At 45.9% G+C, this 18,945-nt stretch overlaps 1 protein-coding gene across 1 annotated transcript in view; it reads left to right on the top strand.

The window, feature by feature from the left end:
• The first annotated feature begins 15,301 nt into the window (after positions 1–15,301).
• LOC140408446 (membrane-associated progesterone receptor component 2-like) overlaps positions 15,302–18,945 on the top strand; it is an 85,503-nt gene continuing 81,859 nt past the window's right edge. Inside the window, exon 1 of the mRNA XM_072495654.1 lies at positions 15,302–15,672. Coding sequence (XP_072351755.1) covers positions 15,336–15,672 — 337 coding nt within the window. The 5' untranslated portion in view covers positions 15,302–15,335. The remainder of the gene's footprint in view (positions 15,673–18,945) is intronic.

Raw genomic sequence — 18,945 nt, 5'->3', positions numbered from 1 at the left:
CCATCTCCTTTTCTGGGCCAGTCCCGTGTCCGCGCCTCCCTCACCCTCCAGTCCCCCAGACGGGGGACCCCCGTCCCGACCACCTCTTCTATGTCCCATTCCCTTTCGGCCAGTGCAGCAGCAACCCTCCCCCACCCCCCCCCCCCCCCCACCCCCGCTAGACCCGTCTAGCTTTTTTGCTCCCCCCATGTCACTCACATAAGTCAGCTGAAACCTGCTGACCCCGGCTTCCCCCGCCGTCCCATTGACCTCCCCATGTGGGAGTCTCCCAATCAATATGCGTTCCTTCGTTCCCCTTCACGCCTTTCTTCCCGCGCGCAGGAAAAACCCCGCACTTTCCAAAGCCCGCTCCGCCCCCTCTGGCGCAGCTCCTGTCGCGACCTTGTCTCTCTCCCCCAGCCCATGTAACATTTCCTGCGCGTGATTGACCCCCTATAGACAACAACCATCACACATCAAACCTCAAACATCCCCCCCCACCCTCACAAACCCTCAGTTAGAGTCCAATTTTTCGGTTTGTATGAAGGTCCACGCCTCTTCAGGCGTTTCGAAGTAATAGTGTTGGTCCTTGAATGTGACCCACAGTCGCGCTGGCTGCAGCATTCCGAATTTCACTCCTTTCCGGTGCAACACCGCTTTGGCCCGGTTGAAACCCGCTCTCCGCTTTGCAACCTCCGGGTATATTCGGTCCAGTCCGGGTATATTCGGATCTCTGCATTGTCCCACTTACTGCTCCGCTCCTTCTTGGCCCATTTCAGGACCCTCTGTCCGTGAACTGGTGAAACCTCACCACCATCGCCCTCGGCGGCTTATTTGCCTTGGGCTTCCTCGCCAGCACCCGGTGTGCCCCGTCCAGCTCCAGCGACCTCGAAGGGGCCTCCGCGCCCATCATCGCCCCAAGCATCGTGCTCGCATATGCCCCGGCATCGGCCCCCTCCACTCCTTCAGGGAGACCCAGGATCCGCAGGTTCTTTCTCCTCGACCTGTTCTCCAGGTCTTCGAGTCTTCCCGCCCACCTCTTGTGTAGCGCCTCGTGCTGCTCCACTCTCACCGCCAGGCCCAAGAGCTCGTCCTCATTCTCACTAACTCTTTTCTGTACCTCGTGGGCCTTCTGGGTGATCCCTAGTCCTTCAATTGCCGAAAGCATAGGCGCTAGCATCTCCTTGCGCAGCTCCTCGAAGCATCGCTTGATGAACTCCTGCAGCTCCGGCCCGCACTCTAATTTGTCCCCGGCCGCCGCCATTTTGGTTTTTTTCCCTCGCTTCTCCCGCTGCTCCAATGCCGCTTTTTTGGCCGTTGCACTTCTGGTCTGGTCCATAAAAGTTGGAGGGGGACCTCTCTCTTCCCTTCCCCACGGGTTGTCTTCGAAAAAATTCCATTGGGGCTCCTCTAGCGAGCCCGAAAGTCCGTAATAGCGGGAGCTGCCGAATCGTGCGGCTTAGCTCCGCATAGCCACAACCGGAAGTCTCGGTGTCCAAAAAGGTTAAGTGGGGTTACTGGGTTATGGGGATAGGGTGGAGGTGTGGGCTTGAGTAGGGTGGTCTTTCCAAGGGCCGATGCAGATGCGATGGGCCGAATGGCCTCCTTCTGCACTGTAAATTCTATGATCCTCATAACCCAAAGATGTACAGGGTGGGTAGATTGGCCACACTAAATTGCCTCTTAAATTTACCAAAATAAAATTGGACACTCTAATTTTATTTTTTTAAATTGTACTTTGATTTTGCATTTAAAAAAAAAAAAAATTTATAGCAACCAATTCATTTTTTCCAATTAAGGGGCAATTTAGCATAGCCAATCCACCTACCCTGCACATCTTTGGGTTGTGGGGGTGAAACCCACACAAATACAGGGAGAATGTGCAAACTCCACTGTGCTATTACTTTTTACCCTCTGCACTCAGCAACCTCTAAATTAGACACTAAAGCCGTAATCCGTATTTCCACATTTGAAACACCCGATGAACCAACTCTGCTCAGTTTTTAACTCCTGATCTCCATTTTGTTCCACATCTGTATGTTTTTTTTAATGTCCAAATATTGGGATAAAAGTTTCAACCAACCAAACATTGAACCATTCTTCATAACAACTGAATTCGCCTAATCCTGCTAAAATGCATGATTATTTTCATTAATAAATTACATTAACCCTGAAGGAGGTTAAGACAATCACCTCTGTTTCAAAAAAAAGACTTATTCAATTCCGGAATGGCCTTGTGTTAGATGTAGTTGACACCTTTTTGTCAGGGATGTACCCTTTTGTCTGTTATATAATGAGTGTTTTTGAACATACAAGCCAGGGCAGCTGACCTTCAGTGGTCATCTTTGCAGCAACATATTGAAATGAACATTTTTAAAAGGAACAGTAACCACATGGAATCTTAAAAGTTATGAATATAATACACCTTCACTGGGCATGATGCTGTTTTATAGTATTCTCATCTTCTGAAGCGGTATTTCTAGCTTGCCAACATTTTTTCAGATCTTCATATGAACTTACAAATTTAGAGCAGGTGTGGGCCACTCCAGCCTGGTCTGCCATTCAATACGATCATGGTTGATCTGATTGTAATCTCAACCCCACAATCCTGTTACCCCTGATGACTCTTCACCGCCTTGTTAATCAACAGTTCCGCTAGCTCTGCCTTCAAAATATTCAAAGATGGGGCAGCACGGTGGTGCACTGGTTAGCACTGTGCCGAGGACCCAGATTCCAACCCAGCCCTGGGTTGTTGTGCATGTGGAGTTTGCACATTCTCCCCGTGTGTGCGTAGGTCTCACCCCCACAACCCAAAAATAGAATTCCGAAAGTGCAGAAGGTGGCCATTTGGCCCATTGAGACTGAAAGTACCCTCTGAAGGAGTATCCCATCTAGGCCCACTCCCTCGCTCTATCCCCATAACCCCACTTAACCTGCACACCTTTGGATTGTGGGAGGAAACCCACGGAGATACGGGGAGAAGTGCAAACTCCACACAGTCACCCAAGGCTGGATGTGAACCTGGGTCCCTGATGCTGTGACGCAGCAGTGCTAACCATTGTGCCACCGTGCCATCTTGTCACTCTTCCACTGGTGATCACATGGAATTCCTGCCCCAAGCTCCTCCACATCTCTGCCTCTCTCTTCATGTAAATGGTTTCTGAAAACCCATCTCTCTAACCAAGCTTTTGGTCACCAGTCCTAATGTCTCCTTTTTTTGCCATGTCAACTTTTGCCCAATTACATTTCATAGAATTCCTATAGTGCAGAAGGAGGCCATTCGGCCCATCGAGTTTGTACTGACCCTCTGAAAGAGATCCCTACCTATACCCAATCCCCCACTTTATCCCTGTAACCCCATCTAGGGCAATTTAGCATGGACAAACCACTTAACCTGCACATCTTTGGACTGTGGGAGGAAACTGGAGCACCCGGAGGAAATCCACGCAGACACGGGAAGAACCTACAAATTCCACACAGGCAGTCGCCCGAGGTCGGAATTGAACCCAAGTCCCTGCTGCTGTCAGGCAGCAGTGCTGACCACTATGCCACCCATATATCTTGGAACATTATACCACATTAAACAGGTACACAAAAACAAGCTGCTGATTACTTCAGGTTTCTCTCACCAAGTTAAGCAGAGCCTCTTGTCTTGTATGACAATCAAATTACAAAAGTTATTGTACAATTCAGTTTCAGACTACTTCTTGAGGGATTCCCTTGAAAATTATCTGAAGGCAAACCTTTTTTGCTGTTTGCTTTTCTTCACCCTTTCTGTATCCAATGCACCATAACCCATTAAGCATGAAATACAACGTGCAAATCAGCCATTTTCTATTCTGGGGAATAAAAACTGCTTTGCCATTTATAAATTGTTTCAAAATATTTAAGAGAACATTTCAGCGATTGTAGCATTTCCAAATGTACATCTTTGTGCAATTGATTCAATTTAAAAAGACACTTTTTATAAATAAAAAACAAAAGTCAATTCAAATTCTTGGCTGAGGCTACAAATCCTGAAACGAATAACTCACTTCCTGACTCCCCAAAGACAGTCCACCATCTAAAAGCCAATCAGTCTGAAGTGTGATGGAATACACCCACTTGCCCGGATGAGCGCAGCTCCAACAACACTCAAGAAGCTTGATGCCATCCAGGACAAAGCAGCCACTTCATTGGCACCTCATCCACACCCTCCACCACCGATACACAGGGGCAGCTAGACACTGTGTGCTATCTACAAGATGCATTGCAGGAACTCACCAAAGCTCCTTAGACAGCACCTTCCAACCCACGACCACTGCCATCAAGAAGGCCAAGGGCAGCAGATACGTGGGAACACCACCATCTCTGGACGTTCCCCTCCAAGTCACTCACTATCCTGACTTGGAAATATATCGATGTTCCTTCACGGTCGCTGGGTCAGTCCTGGAACTCCCTCCCTAACAACACTGTTGGTGTACTTGCACCACGTGGATTGCAGCAGTTCAAGCAGCATATCACCATCTTCTCAAGGACAATAAATGCTTGCAGAGCCGGCGGTGCCCACAATGAATGAAAAAAATTGGTTGAGCTGAAGTGCTTTTGCACAGCCTTCGAATTTGTTTGAAATTAAGATAGAAGGACATGGACAGTCTTTATTCTTTTGATTGATAGCATGCCTGGCACAATGACTAAATGTAATATCTCCAAATTTGCAGATGACGCAAAGCTGGGTGGGAGGGTGAGCTGTGAGAAGGATGCAGAGATGCTTCAGTGTGATTTAGACAAGTTGTGCGACTGGGCAAATGCACAGCAGATGCAGTATAATCTGGATAAATGGGAGGTTATCCACTTTGGTAGCAAAAACAGGAAGCCAGATTATCTGAATAGCTATAGTTTGAGAGGGGAAAGTACAACGAGATCTGGGTGTCCTTGTACACCAGTCGCTGAAAGTAAGCATGCTTACTAACCCTAACCCCCACAATACAAAGATGCAGGTTAGGTGGATTGGCCATGCTAAATTGCCCCTTAATTGAAAAAAAAAATTAGGTACTCTAAATTCATTAAAAAAAATTAAAAATAATGAATGACCTACTCCTGCTGCTATTTTCTGTGTTTCTAATGCGGGATCTATCCAATCTTGATTGATTCTAGGAAATGCTGATATACTTCATTTAGCTGCCATTATACCTACCCCATTTGATTAATTGCTTCTGATATCATAGAATCGTAGAATTTACAGTGCAGGAGGAGGCCATTCGGCCCATCAAGTCTGCACCAGCCCTTGAAAGAAAACCCTATTCAAGCCCACACCTCCACCCTATCCCCGTAACCCAGTAATCCCACCTAAACTTTTTGGACACTCAGGGCAATTTAGCTGGCTGAATGAAGACCCAGGGCATGATCCTCTGGCCACACTGTGCCGGAAAAGCAGCGTGCCACGGTGCAGCGTGGCCTTTGAAAGCCGGGAGACCACACTCCCAGGATCTACCCGGCTCACAACACCTCACGAGATTCAACGCAATCTCGCAAGGTGTTGAAGGTGAATCCCCCCCACAATGGGCAGGATCACATTTTGGCAAATCTGCATATTAGAGCGAGGCATTAAGCCTCACTCTTTGTGCAGATTCCCGAGGTACCCGAGGTTTTGGGATTCAATCCCGTCACCTCAGGGACCTCGTGTGTGCGCCATTTGATACTGGTCCCAACAAACGGGGACCAGACAGAATGGCACTCATGGGGGTCCCTAAGGGGATCGGAGGCTCCAGCTGCATGCCCTTTGCCTTGGCGCTGCTGGTGTCATCTGGGTACCCTGGCAGGGCCAGCCTCGCACTCTGGCAGTGCCATCTGGGTGCCAGCCTGGCACTCACACCTTGGCAGTGTCCCTGCCAGCTGGCAGTGCCAGGCATGCACCCAGGACTTTGGAGGGCCGGGTTACCCTCCCATATTTCGTTCGGGCTGAGGGGAGGCCGGGCATTTTTTGGGGAGCTTTGGAGATCGGGACACCATTTTTAAATGGTGTTCCAACTCTCACTATAACGGGGAGTTCCGGCGAGCGGAATAACGGGGCTATGTGCGGCCTTGGCCGCGCGTTCCCCATTCAGGCCCTTTATTCAAAGCGAATTGCGCTGAATAGCCATGTGTTTCTTAGCACTGCGAGTGCCGGGAAACACGTAGCTAAACACGCTCGCTCAGGGACTTTGTTCCCTTTGAGAAGATCACGGCTCCAGTTGTGGTGTTCTTTGTTTTGCTTATTTCAGGATAGTTGACATAGTGTTCACAAAGACCACGGGATGGATTCTCCGTTATTGGGACTATGTCCCCACGCCGGCGACAAAACTGTGGAGTTTCACGCCAGAAAAACTGGCGTGAAAGGGCCACATATTCCCAGCCCTGCAGGGGGCTAGCAGGGGCCCGGTATAGATCTAGCAGCTTTTACTACAGATTCCTGATCGGAGGCCACGCATGCGCATGGCGGCGGCCTCCAGCAGCTGCGCCATGCTCCATGGCGGTCTCGACCCACGGAGCTGGACCCTGAAAACAAACCCGCCCACACAAACATTCCCCGGCCACATATAAGGCTCCCCCCACCCTCCAATCGGCCCGTCCCTGACCAGGGCGGCCGCAGGCTGAATCCGCAGCTGCCACGCGAGTATCCCAACCGGCTGGACCACATTAGGTCCATGTCGTCGGACTTCGGCCGGTAGGGGTCGGAGAATGGTGGAGCGAGCCTCTGGCAATGGCCCCAGGTAGGTCATAAGCGGCGTGGCAAACTCTCCGAGTACACTGATTTTTCAGAGCCCGCAGAATCAGGGAACCGGCAACCGGTCCCGATTCTGTGCAGGAATATGGATTCTCTGCTCCTGCGCTGGCCGCGCTTTCGGCGTCGGGTGCTGAGAATCCAGCCCCACATTATAGCTTTAACTTAATCAAAGCTGTAAATTTATTATCACGACTAACTTGGATTCGACACGTACTCCAAAACAATACACAGTTAATTAATAACATCTAAACTACACAGCAAACTGGGCAGCACGGTAGCCTTGTGGATAGCACAATTGCTTCACAGCTCCAGGGTCCCAGGTTCGATTCTGGCTTGGGTCACTGTCTGTGCGGAGTCTGCACATCCTCCCCGTGTGTGCGTGGGTTTCCTCCGGGTGCTCCGGTTTCCTCCCACAGTCAAAAGATGTGCGGGTTAGGTGCATTGGCCATGATAAATTGCCCTTAGTGTCCAAAATTGCCCTTAGTGTTGGGTGGGGTTAGTGGGTTATGGGGATAGGGTGGCGGTGTTGACCTTGGGTAGGGTGCTCTTTCCAAGAGCCGGTGCAGACTCGATGGGCCGAATGGCCTCCTTCTGCTCTGTAAATTCTATGATAAACACATCTACAGCTAATCCCACTACTGGTTTAAACTATGATCTGCACTCACTTACATAATCTGTACTTCTGACTCTCATTAGCTAACTCTTGCACACACATTCCCCCAAGGCTTAGCATCACTGTCTTATATAGTTGTAACTGTAGCTCCCTCTAGTGGCTACTCTCGACACCCCATTTACCCTCGCAGTTCTGATAGTTATGATAATGCCACATCCCCCTTTCTTTGTAAAAGAAAATTATTGTAACATTGGTTGTGATATTTTCTTTAACCATTACATTTAAGGTGTGACTCTGAATATTTGCTAGTATTTATCATAAACTCGCTATAATCCTGTACATTAATTCATAAATAACTTTTACATCACTTAGCTGAGCAAATGTTTCATTATCCAGTCAACACAAATTAAGTGTCTCTGATGGTCTTCTTCTTGTAGATCTTCTTAACGGAATGGTCAAGGTATTCGATTGCTCTGCCACATCGTCTTGCTGTGTCTGCATTAAGTAAGGATTTGGAAAGGCACCGTCCTTGAATATGTTGTCAGGTGCTCTAACATTTGGAAGCTGAGGTAAACTTTATGCTTGACACGCAGCAATGCTCGTCTGTTTCTCCTGTTCTGTATTTACTAAGTATGACCTTGGTGCTACTTGTTTCAGAACTTTTGCAACGTGGTGTCATCCTCCTTCTGGATTCTGAATTTATATGAAGTCACCTTCTCGAAGTTAAGACAGAGGTTTGGTTTGTTTATCCTAGACCCCTTGTTGCTTCTTTTTCATTGCTGTGATAAGTTCACGTACTCTCTATTATCCATTTCAGGAATGGGGATCTCTGGTAATGCGGTGCGTAGTCATCTATCCATTAACATCTGAGCAGGGATAATCCAGTTGTCAGTGGTGTCGCTCTGTACGCTAACAACGCCAATGATATATCTTCACATCATCAATCGCTTTGCGGAATAATTTCTTTATTATCCCTACTCCTTTCTCTGCTTTTCCATTTGATTAAGGATAACATGGGCTGGAAATAATATGATTGAAATTATATTGCTCTGCAAACTGTGTCCACTCCCAATTCAAGAAATACGGACCAGTGTCAGAGACAATGTTGAGAGGTATCCCATGGGATTCAAAAATTGATTTTGTTGCCTTTATTACCGATCTGGCAATCGAATCATTCAGCATCATCACCTCTGGAAAGTTGGAGTAATAGTTTATGACTACGACATAGTCATGACCCTGGAAATAGAATAAATCCACGCCCACTTTGCTCCTTGGACTGATAACGATTTCCATCTCGTGCATGGGTTCTTTGCTCTGTGCTGGCTGATGCATCTGACAAATTGTACATACTTGAACATATTGGTTGATATCTCTGTTTATTCCCGGCCAATAAACCAACTGTCTGGTCCTCCTACGACACTTTTTGATGACCCTCGTGAATCTGCTGCAGAATCCCTAAACATAAACTGGCAGGAATCACAATCCTATCTCCCTTGAGCAGGAAACCATCTACTGTAGAAAGATCATCTCTTATATCTCAAAAGGCAGATCGACATCCAGCAGGCCATCCTTCTTTTAGGTATTGTTTCACCTTCTGGAGCGTCAAATCCTTTTCAGTTTCGGCTTTGAATGTCTGTAGTTTGCAGTGAGACACTGGTGGTATCTCGTTAAAGAAACAGGCTTGAGATTCCACTATTTGGACTATCTCGGGTTCTGATGTTTCATCATCAGTGGTCGCCCTGGATAAGGTATCCACCACAACTAGGTCTTTCCTTGGTGTATAGACCAGAGCAAAATCATATCGCCTGAGCTTCATCATCATCTGCTGCAACTGACGAGCCTGATACAGTTTAAGGTGGTGCACAGGGTGCATATGACTCAGGTGAGAATAAGTGGGTTCTTTCAGGGGGTAGCAGATGAGTGTGAGAGGTGTGGGTGGGGGCCAGCGAATTTCTAGGGTTGCGAAAAATTGGGAAGATTCTGGGCTGGAGTGTTCACAGTCTTAGCCAGGATAGTGGAGGAGGAGGTGGACCCAGACCCTTTGGCGGTGATATCTGGGGTTTCAGAGGAGCCGGAGTTCATGGAGAGGAGGTAGGCCGATGTCGTGGCCTTCATCTCTCTGATTGCACGGGGACAAATTTTGCTGGAGTGGTGGTCGGCTTCGCATGGTTGGGTGACCTATATGACTTCCTGCGGTTAGAGAAGATAAAGTGTGAGTTAAGGGGCTCAGCGGGGGAGTTGGAGAAAAGGTGGGGGATATTTGTGACCGTGTTTGAGGAGCTATTCGTCGTATGGGTGGGTGGGGGGGGATGGATGTGTGGGTGATGGGGAGATGTGGGGGGGTGGTGAAAAAGGGGGAAAATCTGTACAGACTATACGGTTGATTGTCGGGAAGTATGTTTCCCGGGGTGTTTACTTGCTGTAACTTGCTTTGATACAAGTTTGTATTAAAAAATGCATTTTTTAAAAATGTATTCATAAATTACTTATTTTTATTTCACCCGTTCCCATGAAACCCCATGTACTCGTCTGTGGCCCTTGATATCAGTCCTCAGAATCCCAAATCCACCAATAACCCCACATCCAGCCTCCATGCTGGATGCTGAACCCCTCTCTCTCTCTCTCTCTCCGCCCCACCCCCCTTCATCCCCAAGAATCAATTGAAGCATGCCCAAGTCTAGTATTGCAGCCAACAATCTCCTTATGAAGCCAAAGCCTTTACAATTCTTAACCTTCCACCATGGGCCATTTTTTACTCCACATTGCTGCCTTAATCATTACCCCCAACTTCTTTTCCAATTAAGGGACAATTTAGCGTGGCCAATCCACTTACCCTGCACATCTTTTTGGGTTGTAGGGGTGAGACCCACCAGACATGGGGAGAATGGAGAATGTGCAAACTCCACAAGAACAGTGACCCCGGGCCAGGATCGAATCCAGTGAGGCAGTTAACCAAACATATATACAAACATATTAAAACATCTCCAAACAATCCGTCCCATCAACACCCATTAAAGTTCTGTTCAAACTTACTCAATTCAGTCCAAGTCCTTGTTCTTTGACAAAAGCATCCGTTCGCCTCCTTTGCCATCTCAAAAAGGTGATCCTTCGAGTTGATTGTGACTCTCCATCACACCAGGTACACCACACCAAAACGCACTCCGCTTTTGTACAACGTCAACTTTGCCCTATTAAAGGCTTCGCGTCTCTTTGCTGGCTCATCCCCGGCTTCCTACCCACCTCATATCCCAGTTTTCTTTGGCCCATTTCAGGACGCACTCCTTCATCCGGTAGCTGTAGAAACAAACTATCATCCCATGGCCGCTCGTTCACCCGTGGCCTCAGCCAAATTGTTCGGTGGGCCCTATCCGCCTCAGGAGGTGACATCAGTTCATCCCCCCAACAACTTTACAAACATATGGGCAAAGTACTTGGTTGGCCTCGGACCCTCCGGCAACCCCTCAATCCTGAGGTTCTGCCTTCCAGCAAAGCTATTTGGTCGCTATGTCAAGACAAGGTCTCCTCCAACCCCTTCAGCACCTCTCCATGCTCTTTCACCGCCTCCGATACCCTTCCCAATGTCTCTCTTCTCAGGCTCTGGGCATTCTCAACAGACTTTTTGAGGGTCACCGTTATCTCCCTTCCTGAGAAGCTGAGATGCTGGTGGTGGAGACCTTCTTCTACATGCTGCCATTGGGGATGGTTTAGCACAGTGGGCTAGACAGCTGGCTTGTAATGCAGAACAATGCAGAACAATGCCAACAGCACGGGTTCAATTCCCGTATCGGCCTCCCCGAACAGGCGCCGGAATGTGGCGACTAGGGGCTTTTCACAGTAACTTCATTGAAGCCTACTTGTGACAATAAGCGATTATTATTATATATTATTGAAGTCCGTTGTTGAGGCATTATATCCCTCCTAATAAAAATATTAGGAAATATATCCCATTGTTCACAAAAATATAATGTGACATACATGTCATTTGTCAGAAAGTATCTGTGTTGCTTCTTCATATTTTCTATGTTCCATCATCATCCCTCTCCTCAAAAATCAGCCGCTGACCTCCATCATTGCAAACCATTGCCTCATCTCCAATATCTTTCCTCACAAAAGTCCTTGTAGGTGCTGTCAACTCCCGAATGTGTGACCATCTATCTCAACCTCTGACCAAGCTTTTGATCATCTGCACTAATACATCCTTTAAAAAAATATTTTTTATTCTCCTTTTTCACATTTTCTCCCAAATTTACACCCAACAATAAACAATAATCAGTAACGAATGTAATGTCAATCCCCATATCAATAACAACGATCCCATCCTCCCACCAAACCTCAAACATTGGCCCGCATGTTAACATAAACAAATGACAAAAAGGAATCAGGAATCACCCATAATCACCATTAACACATACAGTCCATCTCCCCCCAACCCTCCCAGCCCCTAATCTCCCTAATGTGATCCAATTCTCGAAAGTGCAGAATGAATAACGCCCATGAATTGTAGAACCCCTCCATCTTTCCCCTCAGTTCAGATTTGATCTTTTCAAGAGTTAAGAATCCACTAATACATCCTTACGTTTTATTTTGTTTTATAATGCCCTGGGAAATACCCTGGGACATTTTGTTATCAAAAAGGTGCTATATGACTACGAGTTACTGTTGTTGATGGGTCATCAAAATGGGGCCGAGGTTTTCTGGACCCCTTCAGTTCTCTCAATGGACCAATTAGCATAAAATAAATTTTGGGTAAGATACAGATTAAAGAGTGAGACATATCGTAAACCCTTTAGAAAACATGCCACATAGAAATAAAAATAAACAAAATAGGTCAATCTACTTTGTTTATTTTTAAATAGTTTTAAATGAATGTTGCAAATCAATTTGTAGCCACCTGAGTTGGCCACTTCCCGACTTAAAATGGAGAACTGCAAAGGCTGAAGGGAAATTCAGCCAACACAGGCAAAACTAGCAGGGGCAAGTTTACTGTGTATTAGGCTCTGCAGAAACCCAGACAGCATCGATACAAGCAACCATCTGCATAGTAATGTAGCAGCCATCTACATAGTAATGAGCGATCCCCGGGAACAATCGAAAATTTTAAGGTAAACAAAGCGAAGCCAGACTCCTCGGCACCAGCAGAAGCCAACACAAAAGAGGTTAAGACACTTAAAGACCGCCCATCAGGGAACCGCTCCAGCATTGGAGAAATCGAACCAAGGGATTGGAACGAAGTCCAATCACTTTAAATCAGGTACGGGGCCCGCCCCGAAGGGCGGGAAGCCCCTGGGGACTATAAAGTAAAGCCCCCAAGTTCAAATTGTCCTTCTTGACAGGGTCACTCAGCAACGTGAAGCAACCACTGAGAGTGAACTGTCCAGCAGCCTCCAAGAAAGTACGTCTCAAGTCAACGCTCGCTACGAGGTAGGCGCTCCTAGCTACCAGTCCATACCAGCTTTTGAATCCCGCAGACTCAGAACCCGAACGAAAGGCCATTTGTTCCCCTAACCTGGTGGGCCAGTCCGAAGCTAAGTATAGGCCTGTTAGATATAGAAATAGCCTAGAAAGTAGAGTTTATGCATGAGTAGTGATTTACTGTGTATAATAAATGTGCTTTGATTTGAATCTTACTACTTGGTGTGTTGAGTTATTGATCATTACTTGAACTTGAACCTCGTGGCGGGATCATAAAGATACCTGGCGACTCTAGAGCAAAGGTTATAAAACAGCCAATTGAACCAACCAAAAGTTAGCAACAACTTACTAGTAATGTTTTGAAGTTCTCTCTTCTAACATTCATGTATATAGATCTTATCAGTTCCATTGTCACATAGTCCCCCGTATCTGCCATGGTTCATGTTTGTCTGGTAATCTGTGTCCAAACATACCTTTTAAAAAAATAAATTTAGAGTACCCAATTCATTTTTTCCAATTAAGGGGCAATTTAATGTGGCCATTCCACCTACCCTCCAACTCTTTAGGTTGTGCGGGCGAAACCCACGCAAACACGGGGAGAATGTGCAAACTCCACACAGACAGTGACCCAGGGCTGGGATCGAACCCAGGTCCTCAGCGCAGTGAGGCAGCAATGCTAACCACTGCGCCACCATGCTAACCGTGTCCAAACATACCTGATACTGCCTTTTATTCTACAATTTCTGAAATCCTGACATTTTCCCCCCTTTTCTTCCCTTCCATAAATATGTGTTTTATTGCTACTTCAAAACCTCTTTGGTCCCTAGGTACAACTCGTCTCTCTTATATCAGTTTTTTTTTGGGAAGGATTCCCAGGTATGAGGGTAACAATGCTGTGCTCACACAGGCTGGCAACCATTCAATTATTTCCACAAATTTTCATAAATTCCTTTCCTTTCCCAAATACTGTAAGTATATTAGAGAACATAATTTTCAATCCTCTATCCTTGAGCCAGTTCTCATGGATGTCTTTTAAGGTCCTTATGTTTTTGCAATCTCATTTATCCTTACATGGTCTACTTCCACTAAATTCCTACCTGGACCCTTCAGCATTCCTCTTAACCTTTACTCAATATGTACTGTGCTAGCTTCAGTCAGGCACTCACCATTCCTCAGGTATTGCCTTTACAGCACACATCATTCACTGAGCATGAATTGTTTAAGATCACAATCTCTCTTTGATCTGGAAAAGCTAGTTTGAAAGACAGAGAGGAGGACAGCCTGGTAAAATTATAGTGGAACCTTAGTTTTCTGCAGGTTGGACAGCATCTGGTATATGTTCACTAATAAGATCTCTCAGGTAGCTTTGTGCTTGCTCACTTTATAATTTTGCTTGCTCTATCAATCTTTTATCCTGTATCTCCTCTTGATTTCCTCCAGCACTTTGCTCATTTTATCAAATCAATGCTGTTCCTTACCATGCTGCTCTGAGCTCTAATCCCTGGAGGTTGCCTCTAATACTAGCCTGGCCACACTACTTACAGAGGGAATTTACTTACTGATCACCCACACTCAACAATCTTTTTTGTCTGCTCTTCTAAATTTCTGTGTGCTTGTCTTCCAATATTCTAATTTTATTTGATGCTCAATTTTAATTTCAATTCACTCTTTTACATTTTGGATTACTGTTCATCTCCCTTAAATGTTGCTTATTTTGGTTTGTCTCAGTCCTGTTCTAATTTATTCTTTCTCGGCACATTTTCAGAACTCTTCTGCTTCTCATCATGTTTTTGATGTATTTTTCCTTAACTTTGCTGTTTCTACATATATTTACCTGGCCACTTAACAAGACTTCCTTATGTCTTGAACTGTTCATCATCTTCGGCGACCAAACAAGGCAAATATTATGGGGTAAATATTTAGGGCTTTGACAAAGGGTCATCTGGACTATTTTCTCCCCCTACAGATGCTGCCAGACCTAATGAGATTTTCCAGCATTTTCTTTTTGGGTTAAATATTTTGGGGATTTGCCTCAGGCCCCACTACTGAGGGGCCTAAGAAAAACTAATGTGAGGTGGTCTTACCTTCCTTATGCTTTCCTAACCATTGCTAGAAACTGCCATTTTTACAAAGCCTCAGTATTTTTACATTTTTTATGTTTATACATCTCCATTAGGATGAGAACATGGAATATATTTTCAAATAATTAAGTGAGGTAATGAATCGATCCATGAACAAAATTAGGGGAAAAGATTACACGGAAGGACAAACACGTTTATCTAAAGCATATTTTTATATATAAAATATCTGTCTGCTAGATTAAGACTAGTCTACCTCAGCTCTCCACGTGCCCTTTCAGCAAAGGAAGCACTTTTGGCGCCAGACTGCATGCGCCTGCGCGCTGCGCTCAGCGTCTGTCGTCACCGCGAAGCCGTGCGGCCATTGGGCGCAGGCGCGCCGACTGGCTCGGGGACTACAATTCCCGTCAGGCCGCGGGGGCGGCATTTGATTGGCGGAGGAGCCACCAATGGGATGGCACTATACTGGAGTGGGTACACGCCGCTGGCGGGGTTGCTAACGTGCATTATGGCGGACAATGTGGAAGGGAGCAGCGGCAGCGAGGGGGGCGGCCCGCCCCTGGAGGAGGAGGAAGCGGCCGGGATGGCCGGTTTCGGTGTTGGCGGGCTGGTGTTTAACGTCTGCCTGCTGCTGCTGGCTTTGGTCGGGATGTACAGACTGTACCGGAGGAGGAGGGCCGGCTCGGAGACTGAGAGCAAGGAGCCCGAGCTGCCCAAGATGAAGAAGCGCGATTTCAGCCTGGAGCAGCTGCGTGAGTACGACGGGGTTCAGAACCCGCGGCTCCTGCTCGCCGTCAACGGCAAAGTCTTCGATGTGACCAAAGGGAAGAAATTCTACGGACCCGGTCAGTGCAACGACAAAAATCACCCACCTAATAAACAAAACAGCAGTGCCGCGGAATGCGGATAGACATTGCCCGTACAACTTCGCCAGTAATACTGTGTGCTGATGATGGATCAGTTATGTGCAATGTGTGTGTTCGCATTTCCCACTCATTTTCTTTCTTGGTGTGTTTGTATGCAAACTGTTCACGTACAGGAAAGGAGCAGCACATGAATAGGGGAGTGTATATTCACTCCTGCAACACAATATTCGCCAGTATAGCCAGAGAGGTGAGAAGTAGGAATTCAAATAATTGCTTTTGTTCAAGAGTTGCAAAGTACCCACAAGTGCTTCCGAGGAAGTGTCTGGCCAATAATTCCATTGGCAGACTTGCGCTGCACAGTGCAATCTCGTTCCGGACCTGAAGATGCTTTCTTGTGACTCAGTAGTGGTAATAATGTAAAGTTAGCTGCGCGCGTTTGTAGCACTTTTCTACTCGGGCGGTGAGTGAACTCTCGGCGTAGAATAGGTTTTTGCATTCTCAGACGTTGAAGAATTTTACATCTAATTCAGTCTTTGCAGTTTTTTTTAATGCAGTATCTTCAGCTGGGAACAAAAGTCAATTGTAACTCAATTTCAGTAAAAGAGCTTGTAAAGTTCTATCAATGGGAAAGTATAAATATTACCCCCATTCATGCCTTAGATGCCTTTAGACTTCACTTTTAACCCACCCTGGCTGGTCTCCCATATTCTGCCTTCTAAACTTGAGGTCGTCCAAAACTCTGCATTTTATGTCTTAATTTGGACCAAATCCCACCCATTCAACTGCTTGTTAACCTATGTTGCTTCCAGTCAAAGTCATGCATGTAATTAAAAAGGCAAGTGGAATGTTAGTATTTATTGCCAAAGGACTGGAGTGTAAAAATAGATCAGTGTTATTGCAATTGTAGAAGGTGTTGGTGAGACCACATCTGGAATATTGTGTCCAGTGTTGGTCTCCTTATTTGAGGAAGGATGTGGTGGCATTGGATGCAGTTCAGAGTAGATTCACCGGATTGATTCTGGAGATGAAAGAGTTGGCATGAGAGATTAAACAGTTTGGGCTTGTGCTCTCGAGTTTAAAAGGATGAGAGGATCTGATTGAGGTCTGTAAAATACTAAGTGGGGTTGATAAAGTAAATGGAGACCAAATGTTCCCCCTTGTGGGGCAGCTAGAACAAGACGTCACAGATATGGGTAGGTTGAGAGGCAGTAGATTTAGAACACAGATGAGAAGGAACTACTGCTCACAGAGTGTGATGAAATTGTGCAACTCACTGCCCCATAGTGCGGTGGAATCTGAGTATTTTGTTAAATTTAAAGTACCCAATTCTTTCTATTCCCTATTGAGGGGCAATTTTAGCGTCGCCAATCTGCTTACCCTGCACATCATTGGGTTGTGGGGATGAGACCCACGCAGTCAAGGGGAGAATGTGCAAACTCCACACTGACAGTGGGCCGGTATCAAACCCGGGTCCTTGGTGCCGTGAGGCAGCAGTGCTAACTGCTGCGCTAGCGAGCCGCTTGGAATCTGAGTCATTACATGATTTCAAGGAGATAGATATATTTCTGATAAAAATGGGTTAAAGGGATGTGGGCAAGAGGTGAAGAGGTGGATTTGAGAACAGGAAGAGAGCAGCCATGATCTGATTGAATGGTGGAGCATGCGTGAAGGGCTGAATTGCCTCCATCTGCTCCTAATTCCTATGTAATGTCTTGTTTGTTCAAATTCAAATTGTTTTTTCAAATTTGTCCATGACCGCACCCCTCATTCTCTGTAATATCCTCCAGCCCTACACCTTCTGAGATATCTGTACTCTGGCTACTTGAGCATCTCCAATTTTATTTGCTCTGCCATTGGAGGCTATGCCTTTAGTTTCCTCCATCTGACTTAAGCTCTGGGTATCTTCCCTACACCTCTTTGAGATGTTCATTTGAAAACCTACTTTGTGGGGTGGCACAGTGATTAGCACTGAGGACCCGGGTCCCCGTTAGGATTCTGTGCGTTCTTCCCGTGTCTGCATGGGTCTCACCCCCACAACCCAAACATGTGCAGGGTAGGTGAATTGGCCATGCAAAATTGCCCCTTAATTTAAAAAAAAATTAAAATTGCCCTCTAAATTTTTTTAAAAACCTACTTTGCTCAAACTTTTAATTTATCCAGCTAATATCTGCTATCATATTTTGTCTTTTAAATAGTCTTTGGGACTATTTATCACCTTACAGGTGCTATAAAAATACAAGTTGTTTGTTATATACACACTTATGATGTTGGTGTTTTTTTTTACTGACAATTTGCTGACATCTTGGGGTGTGAAACTGTTGGATACTAGAAGAATATTGTTTTTTCCCTGTTGCGTAACACAGTTATAAGGCATATGAGGTTAGCAATGCATTGTGAAAGCCAGAAAGAAACCTGATGCGCTCATGGATGAACTTCGCCCTTCTTTTGCTGTTTGATATCAGTGTAGTGCTGCATGATGGTTATCAGTCACATCACAGGTTTGAGTAATCAATAACTATTCCATTAAGGTTCTCTGGAAATGGAAGAGTACAATACTGAGGCTGTGCAGTCTTTCTTGCAAATAAATTTGGAACTTTGGCTATATAAATACACCCAGATAACTTCAGTAACTTAAATAATCAAATCTGAAGTGGTCATGCTCTGCTTTGGTATTGTAAATTTAAGTTTGAAGACGTGGCCACGTTTCACTTTTGATCAGTAATGTCTAGTATGCATGCATGACTGGTTAACAGCAGTTCTTGGCACACTGCATTGGAATGCTAATGGACTTGTCTCTCTCCTGGAGTTATTCTTTAAAACTCTTTTGTATGTTTGTGCCCAGACCCTCCATGTTGTGGCGAAATTACTTCAAAACTATTCCTTCGTGAAACAATCTATCAATAGTGTAATCATGGTGTGCTACAACTGGAGGGAGTACTTCAAAGGGGATGCATTATAAATTCACATTAGACTGGTATTTTAGGAACTTGTAACACCCTTGCTTAAGAAAGAGCTTCATTTGATGATATTGGTGCTCGACTGTGCTTTGCAGTGTTGGCAAGAGTTAGTGTTTTATTCTCAGTCTGGAGTGGGACTTGCATCCAAGTGAGAAGGTTGTGGGTGCAAGAGTCCTGTGAAGCCATAGTTAACACCATGTTGGAGGGACCTAGAATGAGAAAATGGTTGGAGCCCAGAGAGCGGCCTTTAGTCCGTCTTGTCCTTTCCTGCTCTTTGTAAGAACAATTCGGCTAG

Source organism: Scyliorhinus torazame, chromosome 3, assembly GCF_047496885.1.
Source record: "Scyliorhinus torazame isolate Kashiwa2021f chromosome 3, sScyTor2.1, whole genome shotgun sequence".
In the NCBI taxonomy this organism is placed as follows: domain Eukaryota; kingdom Metazoa; phylum Chordata; class Chondrichthyes; order Carcharhiniformes; family Scyliorhinidae; genus Scyliorhinus; species Scyliorhinus torazame.
This window is presented reverse-complemented; position numbering and strand designations above follow the sequence as displayed.